This window comes from Pagrus pagrus (genome assembly GCF_965226575.1).
Source record: "Pagrus pagrus genome assembly, chromosome: 6".
Lineage (NCBI taxonomy): Eukaryota > Metazoa > Chordata > Actinopteri > Spariformes > Sparidae > Pagrus > Pagrus pagrus.
This window is the reverse complement of record NC_140190.1, coordinates 24482391-24507200: the sequence shown is the minus strand read 5'-3', so window position 1 is coordinate 24507200 and position 24810 is coordinate 24482391. Positions and strand designations below refer to the sequence as shown.

Genomic DNA, 24810 nt, shown 5'->3' with positions numbered 1-24810 from the left:
TCCCAGTGGAGAGACTGTTATAAATCTTGACGTGCTGATGTGTGACCTCATTTTGTCCTCCAAAAATGACATCAAACAGATAAAGAGAAGCAAGAGCATCCTTCAGACACAAACATTACACTGAATGACAGGGTGAGTCTCATTCTGACATTTATAGTCCCCACTGGGAGCTCTCTATAAGCTTGGGGAAAACTCCAGATGGATAGCTGTGTACTTCTATTTTTATTGTTAATTAGCTGCATTTGCATTGCATGTATTTTACTTTGCATATGCCTTAAATGACACTGCATACACAGAGACAGAGAGACAACGTGTATGAATGTGATGTTCTAGTTTACTCAATTAAGTTATATTTCTGTGGTCAGGTATCTTCTCAGAGGTCATGTAAGTAAAGCTGACTGTGTATGCCATATTGGATAAAATACTGTGAGGAATACTCACCTACTTCTCGGTACCAGTAGAGGCTGATGTAAATGGTTTTTCCCATCTGGCAGGACATTTTTTCACTTAATGTGACATGACTTGAATGCAGGTATTGTTGAGGCTTCAGGAAGTGTTGAGGCGTTGATTCAATAAAACTTCTATGATAGGATGTTAAACTATTCAAAACCTGAAAAAATGTGCTCTCAGACTGCTCTCCCCTCGGTCTGTTCTTCTCACACAATAAGAGTTTTCTACTCTGAATCTGAAAGTGTTCCTGTTTATGTCTACATTTAAATAGTGTTTTCAGTAAAGTTTTTAAAGACAAGGCTATTTTGTTGTTTGTGATCAAACTTTGGAAAAAAACTGCTCCATTGCAGTAACAAATGATAACTATAACTGAAAAGAAAATAAGAATATTAATAGGAGAAAGGATTAGGATAATTCATAACAAAAATATACTCTATTTTCCAGTGGTGGAAAATGCATTTAGGAAATTTACCAAAGTAAAAGTAGAAATACCTCATCGAAATACTCCATTAGCACCATTAATGCTACAGAATATGTAGAATAAAAAGTAGGATTTTAAATCTTCTGAAATGAAAATGGAAAAACTCAAGTAAAGTACAACTACCTCAACATTTAATGTGACAGGATGTGATTTTTCTTCTTAATGTTCAATTTACACATAGTCACTGTCTTTGTATGTACTGTTATTCTTCAGATCTGTTATCTACATCAGGATTCTGCATCTATCTATCTATCTATCTATCTATCTGCACAGTTTAAACACTTTGTATTGTGCAGAAGACTCAAACTTCAGTCGCTCATGTTGTCACAGGCTATTTTTAAAGGTAAATGAATAGGTATTGTGCCTGAAAGGTGCTATTAATCACACTACATTATGTGTCACCTGTGTTGCTTGAATTTGCATTTCATGATTTAAATGTCACTGTTAAATGCTTGTCACTTCATTTGTGTGGTGAGTTATTAACTCAGCCAAAGAGTGGATGCCGTGTGATTATTTCAATCCTGCTTTCAGCAACAGAGAAGTAATGGCTGATTTGCATGAAATCTGTTGTGCACATGCATGAATATATAGGAGACTGTGTGATATTATTAAAACACTGATTTGGATAATCAGTAAAATGGTGAATATCTGATCTGATAGTTGTTGATAATCAGTTGACTCAAAATATGCATATTTATAATTTTACTTTTACTTGACGCATAAGTACATTGATTGCCAGAAAATAACTTCTGATACCTAAATATATTTAATATCAGATACCGATTAATATATGTATGGATGATATTTACTTTTATCAAAGTGGTATTGTAACACAATACCTTTACTTATTATACAAGTGTGATTTTTGGGTAGTTACAACACCACATAACACAACATAACATAACAACAGACATAACATAATAATCATAACAGAAAAACAAACAGAACAACAAAGTAACATAACAAAAAATAACAAACATCACAAAAAAACATCACAAAACAACAGACTTAATATAACATAACAAACATAACATAATAAAACAAACAAAATAACATAATAAACACAACATAACAAAACAAAACAACAGACATAACATCTTCTGATCTAGACTGAACGCTTCCAACAGGAAGAAAGCTATTGATTTTGGTCGACACATTAACATTCCTCTGATCCCACAGTGAGTCTAATAATCAGACCATCTCTCAGAAGGCTGTCTGCTGTTCATCGTTTTGCTGTTTTAATTGCCATTTATTTATTGTTGTGAGTGATGTTTCCTTGTAAAAGCAATTTCCTGAGCGGAACTCTTAATGAGCTAAGTTGGAAATAAAAAGACCTCCGGGTGTAAAGCATTTATCTGGCCCTGTGGGACAGATAAAAATAGTGTAGAGAGTGAGTGCGGACTAGTTGGGTGTAATGTTCCTTTAAAGGCCGCTGCCCCCTGCAGCGTCGTCATTGCGCAGAACAGTTTGAACCAAAAAGCGGAGTGACCTTCCTCCGCTCTCAGTCTGAGAGGGGCAGCACTGAAGCAATAAGCCGGTCACAGCTCCTATAGTCCCCCGCCTTAGCCTCAGAAATGAACAACAACTTAGTCGGAGATGAAGTCGGGTAAGATCCATTTAATAACGCCTTCTACTGCAGACGCATTGAACTATTCACTGCGATATTACTTATAGTTAGCGTGCTGTCTTGTCAAGCTGTCATTTGACAGCTAACATTAGCTAGCAAGCTAAGCTAGCCGGAGTAACTTAGCGAGATCGCTAGCCTGAGGAAAGACGGCCAAAAAGTGAAAGTAGTCTTCAAAGTAGCCGAGTTGTCTCTGTTATCGCTTACGGGCAAACGGGCCGTGTTTGTCTGGAGGGCTGTCATTTAGCTTGTCATGGGAATGCGTGAAAGTGTAGTTACTTATTTCAGTGCTGTTTCCAGTTAGCTCGAAGCAACTGAGCTAGCTTAGCTAACGCTTGCCAGCGAAGCGAAAGTCTCCTCTTCTTGACTTCGCCAATGCGAGGACATTTAGCGGGCACTGCTGGAGGATGGAGCATCCTCGTCTCGTCTGCACTAACTAATCCTCCACTTCTGTCACAGCCGCTACATATATTCAGTCTGACAAATGTTATCTCTCAGGCTAGTTTGATATCAGTGTCGCTTGAACTGCCGTTAAACTTCCAGTTTTGTATCCAGCATCCGAGTTCACCGGTCCGCATGCAGGCAGCCGAGCAGCCGCTCTCCTGTCTTCTCCTCCGCTCCGCTCTCGCTGTAAAATACTCGGGGCTTCAGTTATGTGGGCTGGATGTGGTGGTAGACAGTGGCTGCTGCAGCATCTGGACTCGGTTTTGTCAGCTGGGTGTTTGGTTAGCTTGCTAAACGCTATGGCTCTGTCCAGGGGTAACTTACGTGGCAGGAGGTTCATAAAAAGACCATTATTGTCGAGGCCATTGCATTCAGTGTTAGAGGACCAAAGTGACATCCATGGCCAGGACTGAGCCTGAGCATGAACATGAGTCACACAAAACACAGGCATTTTTAGCTGGAGCTGTGAGTATATATCCCTAAGCTGCAGGAGCTTTGGTAGCAGCATTGCCTCATGTTGTGTAATATCTGTGTACTTGGCTGTTTAGTCAGCTGTAGCGTTGTAATGCCTCTGAAACTGTGCCTTCAATCTTCTTCACCAAGTCGGCTGTTGAGGTCTTCTAGGTCCTCCTGACAGGCAAACGATTTCCTTGGTTGTTACCATGTCTTTTGTATTTGATGCTTGTATAACAGTGTATCATTTACTATGACTCAAAGTGAATGCCAATGACTGACTTGATGGTAATTTATCTACTCTTTTCAGGAAACTTTTTGTGGGTGGATTGGACTGGAGCACCACACAAGGTAGGTCACATCGGTTAACCTGTGAAGGCTCAGTCACTTTATGCACTAAGTGGTTTTAATGAACAGTGGTTTGTCTTGGTGACACTGATGTAGCTGCATGGATTTGTTGTGGTAGGTTATTGGGAGTCTTGTTTGGAGTTTGAATCAAAGATGAACAAACTCTATTAGGTTTGCAGTGGTATGAGTTTTTCATGGTGCCATAAGCATCTCCAGAAAAATAACGGTTTCATGGCATCATGGTACACAGTATTACACACTTATTTTAATTACTATTATCAGGTACAATGACCCTTAAAGGGATGAAAATAGAGGTCTTTATTATAAGCGCTTTATTATAATTTCACAAATTATTTCCTGACAGACATAAAAACCTCATATATAACCTCATATTTTTTCATTGCATGAACGCATTAGAATTAAATTCCTTAGATAAGCACATGTACAAGGTATGATAATCATCAATTTTCTTGCTATGGTATAAACAGCATACCACTGCAACGCTATTCTTTATAGATGATCATGTCATATTTAGCTATCTAATACAGAGTGGAGCTGTTCAATATTAAAGTATATATCTAGAATCTGTATTTTACGGCTGCCTTGATATTGACATCACTGTATGATTTTTTGCATATGATAATTGCTGTTGCCATATATTAATTAAAATTAGGGTGAGTTATATGTTCTCTGACAATTCAAATTATAACATCGTTATGATGATCCTCAAATAGAGATGTTCTTGTTTGTTTATTCTTTTATCAGATGTTGCCTGATTTAAATTATTGTTTTGTTCATATAATGCGGTGTCTCATTAAGTCAAAGTGCTGTGTTAAGACTCAGTTAGACACTGATGCATATCAAGAAGCTGTGTTGATTTGTAGAATGAAAACTTTGTGGATTAAAATGTTTGTATTCACTGAAGTATTGAAAGTTTTAGTATGGGCCTGAAAATGTAGGTATTGTATAAGTAAAACTTTAATTAGTATGTTGCCCTAATGTCAAGCTGTTTTAATAGCTTTTGTGTGATATTTCTGTGCTGATATGACATGGAGTGGACAATTTAACACCACTGTTACAGATAAATGTTTATTAAATATCTGCTAATAGTACTGATACAATATGGATATCATGATATGACATTAATGGCCTGTGTGGAACTACTGTGTTGTGCTGGAAGCTGGTAAATGGTTTATGTTAACAGGCTCCATTTCTAAACTAATGCTAGCTACTGTGGCTCTCTGTTAGCTGAGCGGAGAGAGGCACTGAGATGAGGCCCTCGAGATAGTGCATAAAGCAATGTCTTTTGGACTGTCCCCGAAAATCCAACCTGAGTCCTTTTTAAAAAGAAATCAACAGTCAAGCAACATTAATCAAATCGACCACAGGCTCGCACAAGCAATGCACTCACATATGGCCAATAAAAAAGTGATTAATACATTTAATTGCTACAAATTGTTACTCAGAGCCCCTTAAAGTGGACAAAATCAGAGAAATATGTTATAGTGCAGAAAACACTGAACTCAGCTGTACTGCACATTACTACTTTCTCCTTTCTCACATGTCATAATTACTGATGATCACCTGCACACTGTAAACACTGGTGGCAGAGTCTACATTATACACTCTACATCCGCTGTGCGTACACATGGTCCTCTCACTCAGAATTGCCCAGAGATGGTCTAGGTTTGTTTGAAGCACTTTACTGGCTCATGCTCGGTTGGCCATTGTGTAACTTTGCACAAGGGCTCGCCTGTATTAACAGCACTGTTAACATTAATATCTGAACCACAGCGCTTCGTAACTCTCAGCCTGTTTCCCTGGCGATGCCTCAGGGCTTCTCAGAAATTAGAAAAGCAATTACGATAACTCTCCTCATTTGTTCAAACTTGCACGCCTTGCTCCTGTGGGCGTGTGCGGGCGTTACAGTAGTTGGGTGTACATTTAATGCTGTGTAACATGGCAGTTGGTCAGTGCTTTGTTTGCTCTTTTGGAGTGTGTGACTTGAATGTGACTGCACTGTGTTTTTATTTTTCCATGTAAAAAAGACACAAGTACAAATTCCAGCATTCTGCCATAAGACAGAAACCAAGGTCACTGAATGACTTGTAGTGTTCCCTGTGTGATTTCATGGAGTGGTGCTTGTGTGTGTTTTTTTTCTCCACACCTGTTTTGGTCCCAGTTACAGTTTTAGTGCAGGTTGAAGTGCTGAAGATATTTTCTTAGCATCATTTATCACCATAAAGGCGTGAGCTCTATAAATCACTTCTTTGTGTTCAGGAGGCAAACTTGGCTGAGTTTTATCTCAATTATAATTTCACATTCATAATATTGCTGTATGTTTCTGTGCTTATTGTTATGAAGCAGTGCTGTTATGTCATTTCTTTCTCTTCTCAGAGACACTGAGAAACTACTTTTCACAGTACGGGGAAGTAGTAGATTGTGTCATCATGAAGGACAAAACTACAAATCAGTCGCGAGGCTTCGGCTTTGTCAAATTCAAAGACCCCAATTGTGTACGGACAGTGCTGGAGACAAAGCCGCATAATCTTGATGGAAGAAATGTGAGTATATGAATCAAAGGAGCAGATAGTGAAATCATCTGGAGTAATCAGTCTGCGCTTTGTGTGAGCAATGTGAAAGCCTCATCCTGTATTTCATCATCTAAAGTAGTTAGAAGTTATTCAAGGAGAAGTACAGTTTTGCTTTAGGATTGTTCCTGCCTGCAGACATTAGTACAGATGATGCATTTAGCAAAGCCTGGCATTTGTTTGCCAAACAAGACTTACCTGTTTAAAGTCAAATAAGCCTAAGTGGCAGTTAAACTTGGATTTCTCTGAGATGGCTGAAAAGAAACTGCTGCTAATCTAGCTCCATGCAGTCAGCTCTGACATATTGCCTCCTTTGTTCTGTTGACAGAGGCGGAGAAGGGCATAACATTTTATTGGCCATATATTTAAATTAGCGTGTGTCAGTAGCACATATGTTGCACTGTTGTACAAGGAGAGCCAATATACTTTAATGGATTCAGTGAAGAAGAACATTTCAAGGTGCCTTTATTTGGGGCTAATGTCAAACGTTTTCTCTCTCTCTGCTGTCAGATTGACCCGAAGCCATGCACTCCCAGAGGAATGCAACCTGAAAAGTCTCGAACCAAGGAGGGCTGGGTAAGAGGAATCTGATTTCTGCTGGGGAGGCTAGGCTAGGAGTTTCTGCTGGAATAAGACTGGACTCTAGCTTTTCAAGGGCCATTAGGGGACCTTGAGCCTCATGTATAAAAACTCTGACTTTGACTTAAATTTTATTTTCTGATTTATTTATATTTTCCACCCTTCAAAATTGATCAGTATACAGTATCATACCTTCGACAATGCTAGAAATTGGTTTGGGGTTTTTACTTAGTTACAGGAGCATTAAAGAATCCATGACTTGCATCGACCTCTATTTGTGATCATCAGTATCAGCAAATATCTGGTACAGCTTACACTTGTCTGGGATTGGCACACAACAAGGTCACATTTACCCAGATGTATAAAAAATATTATACTAAGACGTCATAGGCCTAAATATTGGAATTATATTCAAAATTATTGCATGACCTTGTTTGAATGTAGAACTGTAGAAGAATGTTCATGCCATCTCAGCTGAAAGACGTTGTTCTTATAACGTCCTCCCTCATTGACTAAATCTGAGAAAATACTAGTAGACTTAGAGAGGAGTAGGCTGGTGTGGGGCAGAAAATTGCTTTCAGCAGTTATTTTCTTTTTGAAAGGCAGAAATCTCTGCACCAGCTTCGGTAATTTGTGGGTCGATCAACAATGCTATCACGCTGCTGTAGATCTATTATAGTCATTTTGTCCCTTTGGGCAGCAAAGATGTTAGCTATTGCACCTTTGCTGTCGATAAAACATTTTTATAAGTCACATTTTTGGCTGCAAGCATAGATGGTAAGTCAGAAGCTTTTATAAATGAGGTTCCTTTTTCCTTCTACTGGTACTTCTTTCATGCAATGTTTTACTAACAAAGCAGAAGATGTAATTGTTAAATATCATTGTTGTCGTAAGCAGCCTCTAGCCTTTTCAGCATGAGTGCAGTGCACAGCAATGGTTGAAATGCTTAGTGGTGGAGAGTAAAGTGGAGGAAGCCGTGCTCTCTGATCTGTGGAGACTAGTGTTTGCATTGACATGACATGTTAAGAATTATACCCCAGGGCAAGAGGAGAACCTAATTTCTTCTGCACTGTCTGAATAGATGATGGCTAACTGGCCCCTTCCCAGAGTGATCCTTTAACAGACATTGAAATCCATATACACTCCCTGTTTTCTTTCAGAAGGGCAGCAAAGCTGATAGCAATAAATCAAAGAAGATATTTGTAGGTGGAATCCCCCATAACTGCGGCGAGCCTGAACTCAGGGACTATTTCAATAGATTCGGAGTGGTGAGTATTGCCATGTGCATAATGCAAGTCAGTACATGTCGTCATTAAGACTGCTTGAATGGATGTGACATTGAGCAGGGTCAATATTACAATATAAAAAAAATGAAATATAGTGGGATGGGATTGGATAATTAATTATTTGTCCAAATTGAGGCAGAATATTTAATTGGACTAAGAAGGGACCCTGTCTGGTTTTCTAAATGGAGCCACTGTTTCCCTTTGTCCCATTCAAGGTCACAGAGGTGGTAATGATCTATGATGCGGAGAAGCAGAGGCCCCGAGGTAAAAGCTGATCCCGTTTTTTCTCTCCCCTCTCCATACCTTACCATCTTAAATCTCATGACAAACTATTATGGCCCAAAGAGAAAAAACCCATTCAATCCCAGAAATTCAATTAAATTTAAACACTTGTCTCCTATGACATGAATTTTATGTGTGGTAAATTCACACAATCAAACACATAAGCATTTTGAATAAAACCTCATACCAAGTCACTGGAGCGTACATAAAATGGAAGATACTTGACATTTCTAGAGGTGGAATGAAAAGCTCAGTGTGACGTGAAATACACTTCTTTCCTGTTAAATACATTAAATACTTAAACAGACATTGAGGCGGTGCCTTCACTTTATCTGATGGTTATAAATGTGTCCTATGCTGCACATAATCCACATAATACAGCCGTAGATGGCACCTTAAAATCATGTCTGAGCCTTTGTCACAGCCTCAAAAGGTTTCAGAAATCACAGGTTTGGTTTGGACTGATGCAGTGTCCTTCATGACATGACCTTGTGTGAAAACGTGAGTCTATTCCATGGACAAATTTCTACTCAGCCAAAATATTGTTTTCAGAAAATAAGTGTTGTTCAGGCAGAGCGAGGAGAGAAGCTATCTTGAAAGCTTTTAGTCGAGAATATTGCTTTAAACACCGACTGGTTTTCGACCTCACAAGGTCGTCTTTTGTGTGTAAATAGTGAAAATGGTCATCCATAAGACTTGAGACTTACTACATGAGTAGTGTTCTTGTTGGGGTGATTATGTTTACTACATCAAAATTAATTAGCATAGCTAATGGCACACAGAGGGCCCTCATAAATGTTCTGAACCTCTGAGGAAGATGTGTCTGATTCAAGCAGCTCAGTGAAGCATTCAGATTTGTTTTTAGGATCTATGAAGAATTTTCCACAAGCATCTGATGTGCTAAAGGAGAATTTCGCTGTTTTTTAAGTCTTGTCTAGCAATAGTTAGAGGTTTTTTAAAGAGTTTCTTCTGAGTTTTAATTATTCCTCCAGTTCATACTGGCTGTTAAGGGATCCATTTTTAACATGTTTCCAGGGTATGAGATAAGGGACAAAATCCACATTCCTCTCTCTAAGCAAAAATGTATCTGTGTTTATTTGAAGCTCATGTGAGGCTCTAACAGTCTATATAAGTCAAATATAATTGGGATCTTTCAAAGTAAAGGACTTGTTAGACTCTAATTAACTGATCTCTTACACTGGAGCCACATAATGAAGGGATGTTGTAATGGCCAGTGTGAACAGAAGGCAGAATTATATTAAGCAGTGTGCATATGAGCACCTGACCATTGTTTCAAGACAGGCTGTGAATCTAACCTTTTAAAGGACAAATCCAACCTTAAACAAATACTGACAGAAGCTGGCGAGGTACAAAACATTTCGATCTCCTTTCTGCTGTTTGTTGTGTTTGCTACTACTGTGTAAAACTGACCAAATGTCAGTGTGATTTATAAATGTTGTTGCAGTTAAAATGAAGTTGGGTTCGTAAATTGATAAATCTTACCTGTTAATCCATTACTTGTTTCATCTTAGAATATAAAATCTTAGAATATAGCAAAAAAAAAATTGTCAAGAAGACAGTCCTTCTTCAGTGATTATTTGTACGTTACAGTTACTCCTTCTAGAATAGAAATATCACACCACAGAGAGATTATTAAAGGATATTAAGAGAGAAGACAATAAGAAATAAGAGTAAGAAGAAAAAAAATACAAGTAATAGAATATGACATAACTGTAAAAAAAAAAAAAAAAGAAAAGAAAATATGTGCATTAAAGTATGATATGTGACAACTATAAAAAAAATATATATTTACATTTAGAAATTGAATTGCTTCTTGGAGCTTAATAAATGCTCCACTAAAGCTTAATAGATGCAAGAAGTTAATGAAAATCTAATTGGCAGGTTGTTAGAAGGTGTTGTTGAAGGCGAAAGAAATCACTTACTGAAGGAGAGAAGGCAGGTTTCAGGAAAGTAGGTGCTCCAAAAAACACAGTACTTTATCACCACATGCAACTGGCACATTGAGCACAGTTTGAGTATCTAAGGGGGGATTTGTCCTTCAAAGAGGCTGGTTTCAGCCCAAAGGCTGAAGTTGAAAATTAGATTGTTATCACTCGAACAATAGAAGCTTTTTACTTTGCTATTTCAGAAGTCTCTCTAACCTATATATAGGAAGAAATGACAGACCCAGAAATCTTTGGAAAGTTTTTCCATTTAATCATAAATGTATCATGAGTTTATGACATGTGCCGACACTTTTAGCACGGGTGGCCTCACTGGGAATCAGACCCCATGCCACCGGCAGTGTTGGTGTCAGACTCTGCCCGCTGAGTTACAGTCACAGCTGTTTCATCTGCATTTGTCCTACATAGTAAAGATGCAGCGGCCACTGACCCACAACATGTATTACTGCACTCCCTTCAAAACCCCTATTCATTCTCTATTGGGAGAAACCCAGAATAGTTTGTCATTGGAATTTAACATGATCTTATATACCAGTAACAACCATTACATAATTTTTGATGGTGTAAACAGTTTCTTTTACTAAAACCATTAGACTTTCAACATTGGTATAAGTTTTCTTTACCTTGATTTAGACGTAACTGATACATGTATCTTAAATGGCATAGTTTGTGTTTTCCCATATGTAGAAAGTTAAGTATTTTTGTAAGTAAGCCCTTTCTATTTTTCTTTCTTCTGTCCCCCTTCTCCTTGTGAATGGTTTGAATGTGATTAACGGTGTCTCTTAAGATTTGTCTTTTCTCCTTTAGGTTACTGTGCATTGACTGGTAGCACAGAGGTACAGGCCAAATGTAAAAGAACCCAAATTTTTTACTTGGTCAGAATGGGGTGTATACAAAGTTACATCAAACTGTGATATTTCTCTAATTAGAGAATTTTCCTCCGGGTTATTTGAGCGATTGTTAAGCAACAATTGAAGTTTTATTCCTAAATCCTCTGAATGGTTATAATTATTTAAATTTATGAGGTTTAGTTAAAGGGTTATAATGTCATATCATGGTAAATATAACATCAATGTCTCAAAATTAGGCATGTCACAAAATCACATACCATTAAATCAAATGCTCGTTTAGTGTCTTAAAAGAAATAAATACTGTTATCAGAGAAATTTCAGATAACATAATTACATAGAGAGATACTCGATGTTAATTTCTAAGAGCCCATGGTGATGTTTTCTTTTCTTTTTCCGAAATGTTTTTATTGAGCATCAACATCGGAAATTGTACATTCACCAAAAAAAAAAAATACAAAAAAGCAGATGTACAGTGCTCACTTTTTTTTTGTCAGAACCCCAACCCCTGGCTCATGTCAGCCTCAGGCAACAAAAAAAACAGAGCAAAGAAAAAAAAGATATAAAAAAGCTGCATAATAGGGGAAATATGGACTTAAACAGCTGAAGAAAATGTCTTTTTTAAATAATAGAAAAAATAAAAATAAGAAAAAAATGATTGAAAATAAAGGTTTAAAATGTAAAAGAGGCAATAAAATGATAGAGTTCAAACAGACTCAGTCATTTGAATTATTAGACATCAGATCTCTAGTGACTTCTTTATAAGAGATAAAAACTGTCTCGATATTTTGTCAAAATTTACTCAATTATCAGAATTGTTGTCGATGAATTTTCCCTCTATTAACTAATCAATTATCAAATAGTTGTTACAGGTCTGTAAGTGATCCCAGTCTTATGTCTATCAGTCTAAGATAAAGGAAGTCCACACTAGGTTTTATTTTCTTGTCATCTAACATTTAAAAATTGGTTCAATCAGTAGTTGCTATCTGATTTGGGGTAACACGTCTTGTTACCCCAAATCAGTAAAACCATGATATGTCAAACTCTTTAATGTGTCAGCTTAGTTTTAAAATTAGATTAAGGACGGGTCATTGACAGATGTTATTAATAGCAATAGATCATGAGTCCTGGGAATGGTTGGCATGATACTAGAGGTCTCTAAAATCTCAGTTGTCTCGCAGGACGTTTAATTGGATTCAGGTTAGGTCCCCAAGTAGAGTTGTGCACACAACCCAATTCTGCCACAGCGGCAAGTTAATCAAATTGAAAGTAGATCACAGCAGCGCGCTGCAGCCTGCTAACGCTCTGAAAAGTTCTGTTCCAGATAGTCAGATAAAAACGTTAACTGCGTGGCCAAAACGTTGGACCAAAAAGTTGCATTCCTATTGATGAACTTTGTTTATCTCCCATTAAAACTCTTGATCAAATCAGCAACTTGCCACTTTGGGAAACCAGTTTTGGCCTATATCTTTGTGTTACCATTGTGAGCAATATTTTAATTGTCCATTTTAGGCTTATCCTGGCTGACTCAAAAGTAAAATACTGAATTTGGGAAAGCTCGGAGAAAGCTTTAGGCATTCTACAGTTTGTGTTTCTCCATATTTTTGTGATGCATTAACAATGGCTGCTGCGAGTGTGTGCTCCACAGCAATATACCAAGGGACAGATCAAGGTGGGGTTTGGATGAAACGGCATGAAGTAACAAAATGTAGTATTGGTTCAATTGGCATTTATCAGTGTTGGAAGGTGGACTTAATTGACCTTTTTCATGTGACAGTTCACATTAAATCAAATGCTTCACTCATCAGTCTTTATGTTTAGTGGTTAAGCAGTCTTTTGTTGTTATCTTCACAACATTTTTCACTGCACAGTAAAGAGAAAAGTTCCCTTCGATCCCCCAGGCTTTAGTCTTGGATTTGTGTTGTTCTGCAAGTCTGCGACATCATCCGAACCCCAGGAGCCTCTTGCTCAGTCTTGACGGATCCTCACTCTGCTGAAGCCCAATACTGTTCTTCATCTTGTGTTGTCACAACCCCCCCTGCTACCTTGATTCACTCTTGGTCGTTGGCTAGGTTTTGGATTTATTACTTTCGAGGCCGAACAATCAGTGGACCAGGCTGTCAACATGCATTTTCACGACATCATGGGCAAAAAAGTGTGTAGTTGTAGTTTTATTTTACCCTTAAGATCAAACAGAGGCTTGGGCGACAGAGTCAGAATTATAATATGATGCTGTTTTATACTTAGGACTCATTTTACATTGGTTTGCCATTAGTGACTTTAGCATCATATAGCACAAAGTTAGCTTTTAACATCATAAAATGATCAGGCCACTAAATTGATTTACTCATCTTTATTATTTGCTCTAAACATGTACTATCCTTACACTTGCTTTGGCTGATCCTTCACAAATGCTGTTATATTTACATTTTATTGTCGCCCAAGGCTTTGTTTAAACTGACCACTCCTTTAGGATGTATTAGACTGCACCTAAAATATTAAAGTTGCATTATTTTCCGATTTTTGAGAAGCAAAAGAAAAGATGAAGTTAAGACTTCAAAGCTCAAAGAATTCACTGAATATAAAGCACCTAAAGGACTGGTCCAATCAGTTCTGTTTCTTTTGTTTTCTGATATTTTGTTGGCAGGTCACTTACACGTCAACATGTTTTCTTTTTTCTTTTTGAAAAGTTAAAGAAAAAGCTCAACTCAGTGACCTCAGTTGATGAATCTCCATACTGTGTCTGTCAGTTCTCTAAATAACAAATGGCAGCTCTCTCAAAAATGCTGCTCAGGATAAGACATGAGTCTAACAATAATACTTGCATGTCACTTCTTAGTGTTTGTTTTATCTCAGTGTGTGTACCAGATGGATGGGGTTTACTGCACAAAGACAATTCAGATAGTGTCAGGTAAGCTGTCCATCCGGGAGAAAACAATAAATTCACTGTGGTGTTATATTTTCAAGCGCACCTCCTAACCTTCTGGCATTCCTTCTATTGTTTTGTTGCATGTGGCAAACACCACCCACCTGGCATCTCAGCTGAGTAAAACAAACCATTAAAACATTTTTAGTAAAATAAAGTACCACTTGGTACATATCTGGCGAGGTTTGCTCCTGACTCTTGGGCTTTAAATGCACTTTTAAAGCTCTCATTCATTAAACAACCCCCCTTTTCCCCAGTAGACACTTTGTAATTAGCAGCTTTTAAACCACTCTATAGAGATACCAGAAGAGAGAAGGTCTCCTTTCTGCCCCTTCGTGCTGACACTAATGATTTGTGGGCATAAGAGAATGATCACAGTCAGACACTCGGTCATATCATATCATCACATTTATCTTGTTACTAGCCTTGATCTTTACATGGCTGCTTAAGTGTTTTTAAATATTTGAACATTAGTCTGAGACACTTGACACTAAGAAGACCTTTTGTGTATTGTGGCTTTGATTAATCGTCCAGTTTTGCTGAAAAGTCGTAATTGTTGTGGTGATTCTTGTTGTTCAGTCAAGAATTTTTTAAGGAAATTTTGTGCTTTAAAAATGGACAGTAGAGAAATGGTGATAGACATGTGACAAAGCTCCTTGGCTGGAGTTGAACCAGGCACATTATGGCTTGTGTTCAGCACCTTAAACCGCCCAAGTCCCAGGGAGACTGTCATTTGTTTATTCTAATCAAATCATTAATTAAAACATGTTATTTTCTTGTGTGCCAATAAATATTTTCCCTGAAGAGAACTTTGGGTAAAAACCTTTCTTGACCCAGATTTAAGCTGATCATGCAAATCAATAATATAGAGTACCAACACAAGACGTTTCTATTAAAATCTCACTGATTATTAAATTAAAAAGATTATCTGAATCCCATTTCCTTGGTAAATGATTCAGCCCTACCTGTATACTCTCCAGAGGTGCGCACCCCCCTTGACTTTGCCCTGGTTTCCAGCAGGAATCAAGGCTCGACTTAATCCATTGTTCTTGACTTGACATTACCTTACCGTGGGACTTGAGGGAGGCTGGGAGATATGAGTTACAAAATTAGAAATTGGAGCACATCAAACTGTGGAACAAATCCCAGTTCTGCTGTTGGGGACTGTACAGAAGTCATGGTATCCATCACTCGTAGCTGTGATGCCCACGGGAGAAAGTGCTCAGGTAGCTGCCGCCGGCGGCGGGGCCACTGCCGGAAACATGTGCATGTAATTAGGTCGACAGAGAAGGAAGAGGGGAGGCTGGGGAAGGTGGCAACACCTTAAGGCTGGGAGGAATTTGTGATTCGTTTTCCTCCTGCAAGGTGACCCCAATAACTCAACCCCTCAGTCTATTTCTGGTTGGCTCCCCCTTAGTCTCAGCCTGTTTCTTTGCTCTGGTTAACTGCTGGTAGCTTTACCCAGTTACAGGAAGGAAAGTTCTGTTATTGGGGCAATTTGGCCCAAGGCATTGAGCTATTACTGGGCTGGATGTTAACTATATATGAAAGTCAAATTTAAGCACTGTAATGGATGGATAGAGTCCATTTCTGAGTGGTTAAAAATCGTCAGTGTAAGGCCGAAATCCATTCAATTAGTGTACGTCATTATTATAATTTAATTATCAAAAAGAAACTCGAGGTCAGCATGTAGAAAGACGATGTCCTCCAGCAGCGACTTGACACTATCGTGGGGTCCAAGTGTATCAGCCACTTGTACTCCATAGAAATATTTTGTTTCACCTTTGACACAGTATGAAGATTCAATTATAGATTGACTGAAAAGACTGTTTATTTGTATTATTTGCATGTTTACCTTTTATATATTCTGTTAGAACTCAGATACAAATTTCTCTCTACATCCGTTTACCCCCTAAAACTTATTCCAAATACAATATAAATGAGATTCTTTATAAGCGTTAGCCGGAGAAAGGTAAGTCATGACCTTCCATTAGATGTCTCTATCATACATTATATAGGGCAGTTCATTCGAGGAAAGAAAGAAATCTATGTCTCTCAGGTACATTTGAAGAGGCTGTGATCTGGAGATGGTTTCAGAAGCTTTTGTATCATTTACTTTCCACTGTGAAATTCCCGCTTGATGATTAGTACCTGAGACACATAGCTGTACAGCTCTCCTGGCTACACAGTAATATTAATTTACATAGTCGCCCCTTATTATCCTAATAAACATAAAGTGAAAGATTTCAAACTGGCCCAATCAGTACATACATAATCAGTGGTAGGACAGGTCTGTCTAGGTGAGGGAATTCATGGACCTTATACTGGTGTTGCCAAATGTGCCCTCCTTGTCCCTTTGTCCAGGTGGAAGTGAAGAAGGCTGAACCTCGTGACAGCAAAGCTCCTGGTCAGCTTGGCCCTGGCCAGTGGGCACCCAGGGGCATCTTGAGTGCAGCTAATGGTTGGACAACACAGCCTGCCCAGGGCTGGCAACAGCCTTACGGGCCACAGGGTGAGTGGGAACAAGTCCCAGAGCTCAGCGAGGGAGGCTCGCTGTTCAGAGGAAAACGTAGTAGTAACTGTTTAAATGTGTTAAACCCTCTGCTTTGACATTAACCTTGTGCGTGTTGGTCACTGCTTGTGCTGCCGTTGAATGTTACACTGGATTCTGTGAACATATAACATTTTTAGGCAACAGTCTAAAGTTTTTTTTTCTCTTCCTGAAGGAGTGTGGGTGTCGACTACCGGCCAACCCATAGGTAGGTGTTCGACCTCCACTTGACAACACACAGAAAAGATCCTGTCTTTCCATTTTAGTGAATTAGTTTTTTTTTGTATGTTGTTGCATAACTGTGAGTTGATCAAATTGCAGATAGATTTTGTGTCTTTGCCATGTGATCATGTGCTTATCTTGAAGTGCTTGTGTCACAGAAATGGGCTTGCAGTCTGTGTGGCCAATAAGCTGATGACAGTTAACAGCACGTGTTATCACTGATTCATAATGGCTGAGGCTGCTGATAATTTGCTGCTTGAGACAGATGGCAGCCTTGAATAGATTCCAGCCTCCCTCTGCTATTGGTCAGGCTCGGTTTCATAGCACCACCTCCGGGTCGACCTGCAACTCTCACTGCAGTGTCGGCTATGTGCTGCTCACTCAGTTTCATTCAGCTTCAGATTGTGTTCTGCAAAATCTATTTTCTACCTTATGTCAGATGTTTAGCTGTTCAATAAGACAATGACATTCAAATTAATGCAGATCAGATGTTTTCATCATTATTATTATTTATTATAATAATTATTACTATTGGTAACACTTTATATTAGGGCACACATATTGACCATTAACTATTTGCTTAAAAGCATGCATATTAGTTGCAAATAGGCTATTTATTAGTAACTACTGTGGTACTACCACATAAGGCTAACTCAGCAAATCATATTGAGATCATAATTCATGTATAAAAACCTGACTTACTATCAATAAGCAGTGATTAGGAGGTTATGGGGAAAATTCTTATACCCCTTTTATTTCACACTCAATAAAAAACCCACTAACACTCGCTAACATCTGGCTTTTGTAACATGACGTGTGTTGGAGTCATGGTTGAAGTTAAGGCCGCTGGCTTGTTAATAATCTTAAATACGTCTCTGTTGCACCACAGTACTTCATTATAAAGCTGTTCTGTCACACATTTGACCTTTTTATTAAAAGATTGCAGCTTCACTTAGCCATACTGCGATTTCAATTATATTTTGATTAATTTTACAGCCGTTGTTCTCTTATATGAAGTGTTTTTATTATGGGTGTTATTTCAGAAAATGCGTGCAGATATTTATGTCACAACATTTCTATAAAATAGATCTGTTCTGTGTTGGAGCAGGCGGGTATGGGCCTCCGTTGTCAGCAGGTCGTGGAACCCCCACACAACCTCCATCACCTTTCAACGCATTCCTGGTCACGACCCCGGCAGGCGGCTTCGCTGCACCTCAGGGCTACCCTCAGCAGGGCTACAGCACAGCACCTCAGTTTGGTCAGTAATACTGATACGCTCACTCATTATGAGACTTTGGAGTTGTTATGACATCACTACAATGTGCTTACAGGTAATGTAGCATAATATGTAAAGGATTACACTCTGAATTAGGTGGAGATGAGGAGTTTCTGAAAACTGATACTGATATTTGACAAATGTCAAAAATAATCTGCTGTGTTGAAATTCTATTTCTTTGCCAAAAAGTGTTTTTATCCCTGGAAGGTTCCTTTAGTAGTTTATTAAATCAATATTTCTTTTAAGCTCCTAACTCCTGAAGGAAGCATTTTTTAAATTAAAATGTGTTTGTAATTGAATCTATGTCAGGTTTTCCAGGCAGCTTTGCTGTGGTCAGGGAGGAACCTCCACCTTATCAGAGATGGACAGCGTGACTCAGAGACAGCCAGCATTTCATGAAATGTTGCTTAAAAGAGCCTGTGAGGAGATTATTAGCTTCCAGCTATTAAACCTGTCAACTGATAGAAAAATACTAGAAAAACCACTGGAATGAAGCCCAAAATCATCTGTGACAAGTGTATTGGCAGAGTGGTCCCAATCTGATCTGGCAGCTGATATTTCAAAGACATGTGGACGTACAGCTTGTAGTCTCACGGCCCAAAATGAGGAGAAGAAATAGATTAATACCTTGACTAGTAGTGTTTTTTTATGAAATGGTAATGTATTAAAATACGACTGAAGACTGAGGTCAAAGACTTTTGTGTTTTACTCAGGGACTGGTGTAAGGTGTTTGTACTCATGCATAGTAAACCATATGTGATACTGCTCCACTAGCAAATGATCTTTGGGGGAAAATCCTATAAATTACTGTATTACTTTCCAACAGGTTACAGTTTCGGCACACCCCAAGCAGACCAGTATGCTCCACAGGTTCCTCCTCCGCCCACCACTCCGGGAACTGCACCTCTGGGCTTTGCCCCCGCCACCACACCAACTCAGGACTTGAGCAAAGCTCCCACTGGGCAGCCTGACTTCCCTTATAGCCAGTATGGTAAGACAAGCATTGTGCATTAAGCAGTTTGCTGCCCTTTTCTCTCCCATTTACTATTTTATTCACCCCTCGGCCCTGACCATCTCCCTGGATATTTTATTGGATGCAACTACACCTCATATAAGTGCATATCTACAACCCTTAGACAAGCAGGAGCTTGCTCTTGGTACCATTTAGCTTGAACAGCGCCACATGCATACATGCTTCTTGCATACATGAACCCCTCTGGCTCTGCCGTGAAGATGCTGCTGAAGTTTCACCATATCCAGGAGTCTTCAGCAGTCATTTCTGACAAGTTTTTCCAGCTGGGCTGTGGATTGGGAAAAAGATTGGTAGGTCTTGGTAGGTTTGAATTAGATCATCCTGCCTTGCAATGTTTTTTTTTCTTGTTTTGCATTTTTATTTTATTTTGATTTTCAAGGGAGTGCAACCTTCACCTGACGGACTGTACTAGACATTTGGTTCAGATATTCCTACCTTTTGATTGCTCCCTCCTCCTCTTCCTCCCTGTTGATGACTGTGCTGGCTTCTTTTCCTGGTCTTGGCACGATCGCTGTAGAAGAGCACCAGCATGACAGTATTATGCCCATGAAACCCTATTTCTGGAATTAGGCATGTCCAACCTGCCAAGCTACCTATCAAAAAATTATTCTACATGTCCATCAATTTATTACTCCGGAGCTTTGCATGCTTGTCTGCAAAATGTGAACTTTGCCCCTCTGCCTTGTAATAACATGCAGGTATAAGTGAGAGTTTTTGGATAATGTGTCTGTAGGTTTTTCTTTCTGGTGGGTGTTTTTGTGGTCTTTGAGCTGGACTGTTGGTCTAGTTTAACATTATCTTTGGACTTTGATCAACCAGATTTTTGTTAAATTGTACGGATTTAAAAAAAAAAAAGAAAGACATTTCATTAAGCCGCTCTAGTGTCAGTTTAGAAAATGATGTCTCTAATAAGGTTCTGCGATTTAAAACATTTAGGATGTAGATTCTCCTGTGACATACTGTAAACTCCTGCAGGATTAAGGCTGGAGGTTTTCAGCTCTGAACCAAAATGAAGACGGATACTGTGAAAACTAACCAGCATCCATGAAAAAGGAACAAGCTCAGTCTTTATTCAACACTCTGCCTTTCAGTCACATAAGCACACTATCAGATAAGAGTCAGATGTTCATTAAGAAGCTACATTCAGTTTTGTTGGCTGGCTGGTTATTTTTCTTCTGACTTGGCTTACAACTGCATCACACTGCTGGATTCACATTTAAATTCAGTCCTGTGATCGCTGTCAGTCAAGACAGGTGCTCATCTTGTTCAGTGTTTCCTGCTTGTGCTTATCTTCCATCCAGCTTTTGCATTTAGTGTCCGCTGCCTGTTCAGGCACTGAGTCCAGTAGTCCAAGTCAGTAGTAACGACACAGTCTTGAAATGTTTTTGTGAAATGAGCAGAAAATCAGAAACGCTGATGATGTGGACACAAATCACACACCTCTACTGTGACAGTAGCAGGAACTAGTTACTCTGACCTGCAGTTACTCAAGTAAGTTTAAAAAAATAAAAAATACATAATCAATGCATACATTGCATTGTATAACTAGAGTACACAAAACAATAATGTAATATGACATAAAGATAAAACGAGTTTCAAGTTAATTTCAAGTTGATTGTCACATCAAGCTAAAAGTAATGGAGCCCAGTGGCGGCTCAGAAGATGGGAAATCAGTCCAGAAACGTATAGCCATGTTCGGAAAATGATTGGCAACAATGTACCATATATATGTTGTATTTTACAACCTGTGCAAAGCCACTGGTCAGGGCTCAATGATAAGGATTACCCGCCTGACCGGGGCAAGCAAAATGCAGCATTATGCTAGTACATCTAGCATCTCACTTGCCCAAACTAGCAAGAGGGAATAAAGAATTGAACACACTGGGTTTTTCTTTCTAGTGCTGGTGATGGAAGTAGCAAAAGAGTGAGCCATCTTGCTTCCTTCTCACCTCTGTTGAGAGTTGCACATGTACAAAATCGATCAGGCACCCGCAAGTAAAAAAGTGTGTTTATGAGCTGAAGCGCACAGCTTATCCTGAAAAAAGGAGTTTAGTTGGGTGGCGTTAAAGGATGTTTAAGACAGGACTATTGAGAGCAAGGCAGATAAAATTAACTTAAGTCTTTGTTGTTGTTTTTACGGCTAATAAACAAAACAATTTGTTTAGGCTCAGGTAAAAATTGACTTCAGGCAGGTAGATTTCCAACCCAATAAAAACCTGCTGTATGGTTGTTCTAGTTCCTGTTTCTAGTTGCTTCGTTCTGCTAATATTTTCTTGGCTGGAAAACATAATTCCTTCATTTTAGCAGATCATGCACATTTCACAAAATTTCATGAGACCAGGCTGGCATGATTTAAAAGTCAGGCGTGCTAGCAGATAGCTCACACTCTCACACTCCATTTTGTTTTGACTTCCAGATGAAGCTGAGCAGTGTCGCCTCTCCAAGCATAGTGCAGACACAGTAAATGAGTGTAAATGTACAGCTCTGTTAGCTCAGTAAGGGGGGAAGTATGTAAAGTAGTTGGCCAGCAGTATCTGGGTTCAGTCAACCTGGTCTCCTCATCTCCCTGATAGGCTTGGGTAACTACCCTCAGGACCCCTCTGCCTACGGACCAACGCGTCCTTCTCACAGTTATGGTCAGGATGAGCAGGGAGGATATAGTGCAGGTAGGTGCCAGCATTGTCTTCTCCAACCACAAAAAGTAGCATTTGTTCAGTACTGTAGTGTTTATAGAGCTGCAACCTGGTTCTTTTCCTCTTTTTGCTTTTCGTTTTGTATTTTGCATGTACATTCTGCATGTACATACAAACTACTGTGTGTACTCTTGTATAGTAAAAGACAGCCGCCAACTATCTCACAGCTGAGTGGATTTGAAAGACATTAAAATTGCATTACACTAAAATGTGACATTCAGAGCTCAAAGCATGTCCTCTCCCTCCACGGCTGTAGCTTTACTATACCAAGACCAACCATGTCCTCCTTTTTTGTCCACTCTCTCTGTCTGCATTGCTTTGCTGATAATAAAAGGATGATCTAATTGTCAGAAAATGTGTTCATGGTTCAGTTGTCTCTATGCATCAGCAGTCCATTCACCCGTTGTTTTTTTCCCCATGTACCGTCTCCACATTATAGCTAAAGGGGTGAGAAAGGAAAGAAGATTTAAAGGAGGACACGATGCCAGTACATGTCCAATTCCTCTCTGGTACTTCTGTCTGGTGGTCCTGTTGGGACCACTCCCTGTTATTGCACTTGAGCACCCCAAAAGAAATGTGTATTTTCTAACTTTTCCCCCTATTTTCTTTCTTTCTGTCTATCTATTGTATTTCCATTCCAGTTATTTATCACGTTCCCCACTCCAGTACTTACTGGAGACATTTCGAAATCAAACTGGATGTTACCAAGGCAGGAAAATAACCATTCACCAGCAGAATGCTGGAAAGATTTGGCTGCAACTGGTTTTTGTATTCTACCAGCCATTTGGTAGCAAACCACTAAATTGTTTTTCAAGCTTAAAAGCCCTTTGGCTTTGACAGTGACTGCTAAATTTTGGGCTGCAGCAGCCATTTTTTCAGGCAGATTAGTTTCCTCCCCTGGCTGTCACTTTGGTTCCCTTGTCTGTTAGCAGGGAGATGGTGCCATCCAGTGTCTGTATAGAAGAACATTGTGCGTGTTGCACTGGTCATCAAGAGAATCTAGAGATTGTTTTCCTAAATGAAGCCCATTTAAAATTATTATTAAATTCACCTTAAATTGAAAATTTTCTCTCTAAATTTTTGGACAATAAAGGGCTCATTGAAGGAAAATAGTATTTAAATCTTGAGTAAAAATCCACCATGAAACCTTTAAACTCGTCTTGGTCCATTTAGTTAAGTGTGTCACAGTTCTTTTATATCTAAAGCTCCTATCATAAACACACCTCAGAGCCCTTCACAGACAAACAGTTAATACAAATACATAAATATTTGTAATCGTTCTAGATCCCAGTGTATCTGAAAACATCAATTCAAGGTTTAATAACAAAGTTAACAGTTAAAATAAGCAGCTGATAAGACAAAACATCAGTTCATTCATTCATTCATGAGTCTGGTTGTAAAGTTGATGCTGGGACAAAAGAGTCAAATGATGACCATTTTGATGTGAAACTTCAAAACTTATAGCTACAGTAGTCTGACAGCACAGTTGTTGACCAAATCAACCAAAAATAACAGTTAGGATACTGAAAAGGGTAAGGGTGGATTTTTCCTTAACATTAAAATTATGAAAATGGTATACGATTTAAAGCAGTAAGGCATCTCCCTGAACACAATGTGATGAGTTGACATTAAAATCCTTGTGTCTCTCTCCTGCTCTCTCCCCTCTGTCCCCCTCAGGGTACGGGCAGGACCTGGCAGCCTTCGGTCACAGCTTCGCAGACCCCAGCCAGCCAACGGCCTCGTACGGGGCCCCGACAGCACAGCCCACCGCTGCCCCCCAACCAGCCGCCAGTGCGTTCGGCAGAGGGCAGAACCACAACGTACAGGGCTTCCACCCGTATCGACGCTGAGCGCCACGTCTGGGCAGGGCTGCTGTGTAAAGTTCAAAAACAAAAACAAAAAAAGAAGTCAGGGAAATGTGTGATTTCGCTAAAAAGCAAAACTGGAGTTCTGGATTGTTTGTTCTAAAGGGAATGTTGAATGCACACAGTTTGTGAAACAGAAACCTCTGTGAAAGCAGGTATTCCAGTAAATTCGAATGGGGTGTAAAGAAACCCAGGGTTTTTCTTTTGCATTACTTAATAAGGAACGTTCAGCAGAAAGAAGCTTTTATCCCCGACCCCCCCACCCCATGTTTTATAGTAGAACTTAACTACTTTGCAATAATTTTGATTGTCTGGTCAAACACTAGCACAGAGACTATATGTAAAGAGACTTGCATATAAATATGTATATTTATGGTGGACACAAATGAAAACAGGGTCTCAAGTTTCCTCAGCTTTAAATTCTAGGGAAAAAATGTTTTTATTTTTCATTTGGTGACTTTTGTTTACTTTCTGAGCCTTTAAAGTTTGTTTAAAATGGAGATTATGAATATATATATTATACACAAACTGTGCAATTTTTTAAAAAGAGAATTTTGTACTATAAATGTACACTTTGCTTGTTTTTTTATTTAAAGATGTAGACTTCCCTCAGGTGGCTCTTTTGGGTGCATTTTTTGCACTTACGCAAAAAGAAAAAAAGGACAAATTATTACAAAAATAAATGTTTTAAGGATACAGTGCTTGTCCCAGTTGTTTGTATTTGGTTGTGGGTGAGTTTGTTTTTCTTGTTTGGTGGAAGACTGACATCATGTAGCTGAAACAAATAGTCAATTAATACATAAATACACAAATTAATACAATCAACTTTGTTGATCTAGCATCTGCAAGGTGAAAATATGCTGCTTTTCTCTGTTTAATGCTATTGTAAATTGA

General features: G+C 38.9%; 1 protein-coding gene across 10 annotated transcripts in view; it reads left to right on the top strand.

The window, feature by feature from the left end:
- The window catches only part of dazap1 (DAZ associated protein 1), a 31787-nt gene extending 7175 nt beyond the window's left edge, over window positions 1–24612 (top strand). Inside the window, exons 1-14 of one of the 10 annotated variants that reach the window (XM_084355889.1) lie at window positions 2403–2537; window positions 3763–3803; window positions 6198–6364; window positions 6902–6967; window positions 8134–8238; window positions 8472–8520; window positions 13423–13505; window positions 16641–16788; window positions 17003–17035; window positions 18137–18307; window positions 19152–19316; window positions 21932–22024; window positions 22491–22560; window positions 23729–24612. In XM_084355889.1, the coding sequence (XP_084212015.1) occupies window positions 2506–2537; window positions 3763–3803; window positions 6198–6364; window positions 6902–6967; window positions 8134–8238; window positions 8472–8520; window positions 13423–13505; window positions 16641–16788; window positions 17003–17035; window positions 18137–18307; window positions 19152–19316; window positions 21932–22024; window positions 22491–22560; window positions 23729–23975 (1470 nt within the window). In that variant the 5' untranslated portion in view covers window positions 2403–2505 and the 3' untranslated portion in view covers window positions 23976–24612. Of the gene's footprint in view, window positions 1–2402; window positions 2538–3762; window positions 3804–6197; window positions 6365–6901; window positions 6968–8130; window positions 8239–8471; window positions 8521–13422; window positions 13506–16640; window positions 16789–17002; window positions 17036–18136; window positions 18308–19151; window positions 19317–21931; window positions 22025–22490; window positions 22561–23728 lie in introns of those variants that run through there. The other 9 variants (XM_084355892.1, XM_084355890.1, XM_084355891.1 and 6 more) reach the window with 9 other exon arrangements.
- Window positions 24613–24810: the final 198 nt, after the last annotated feature.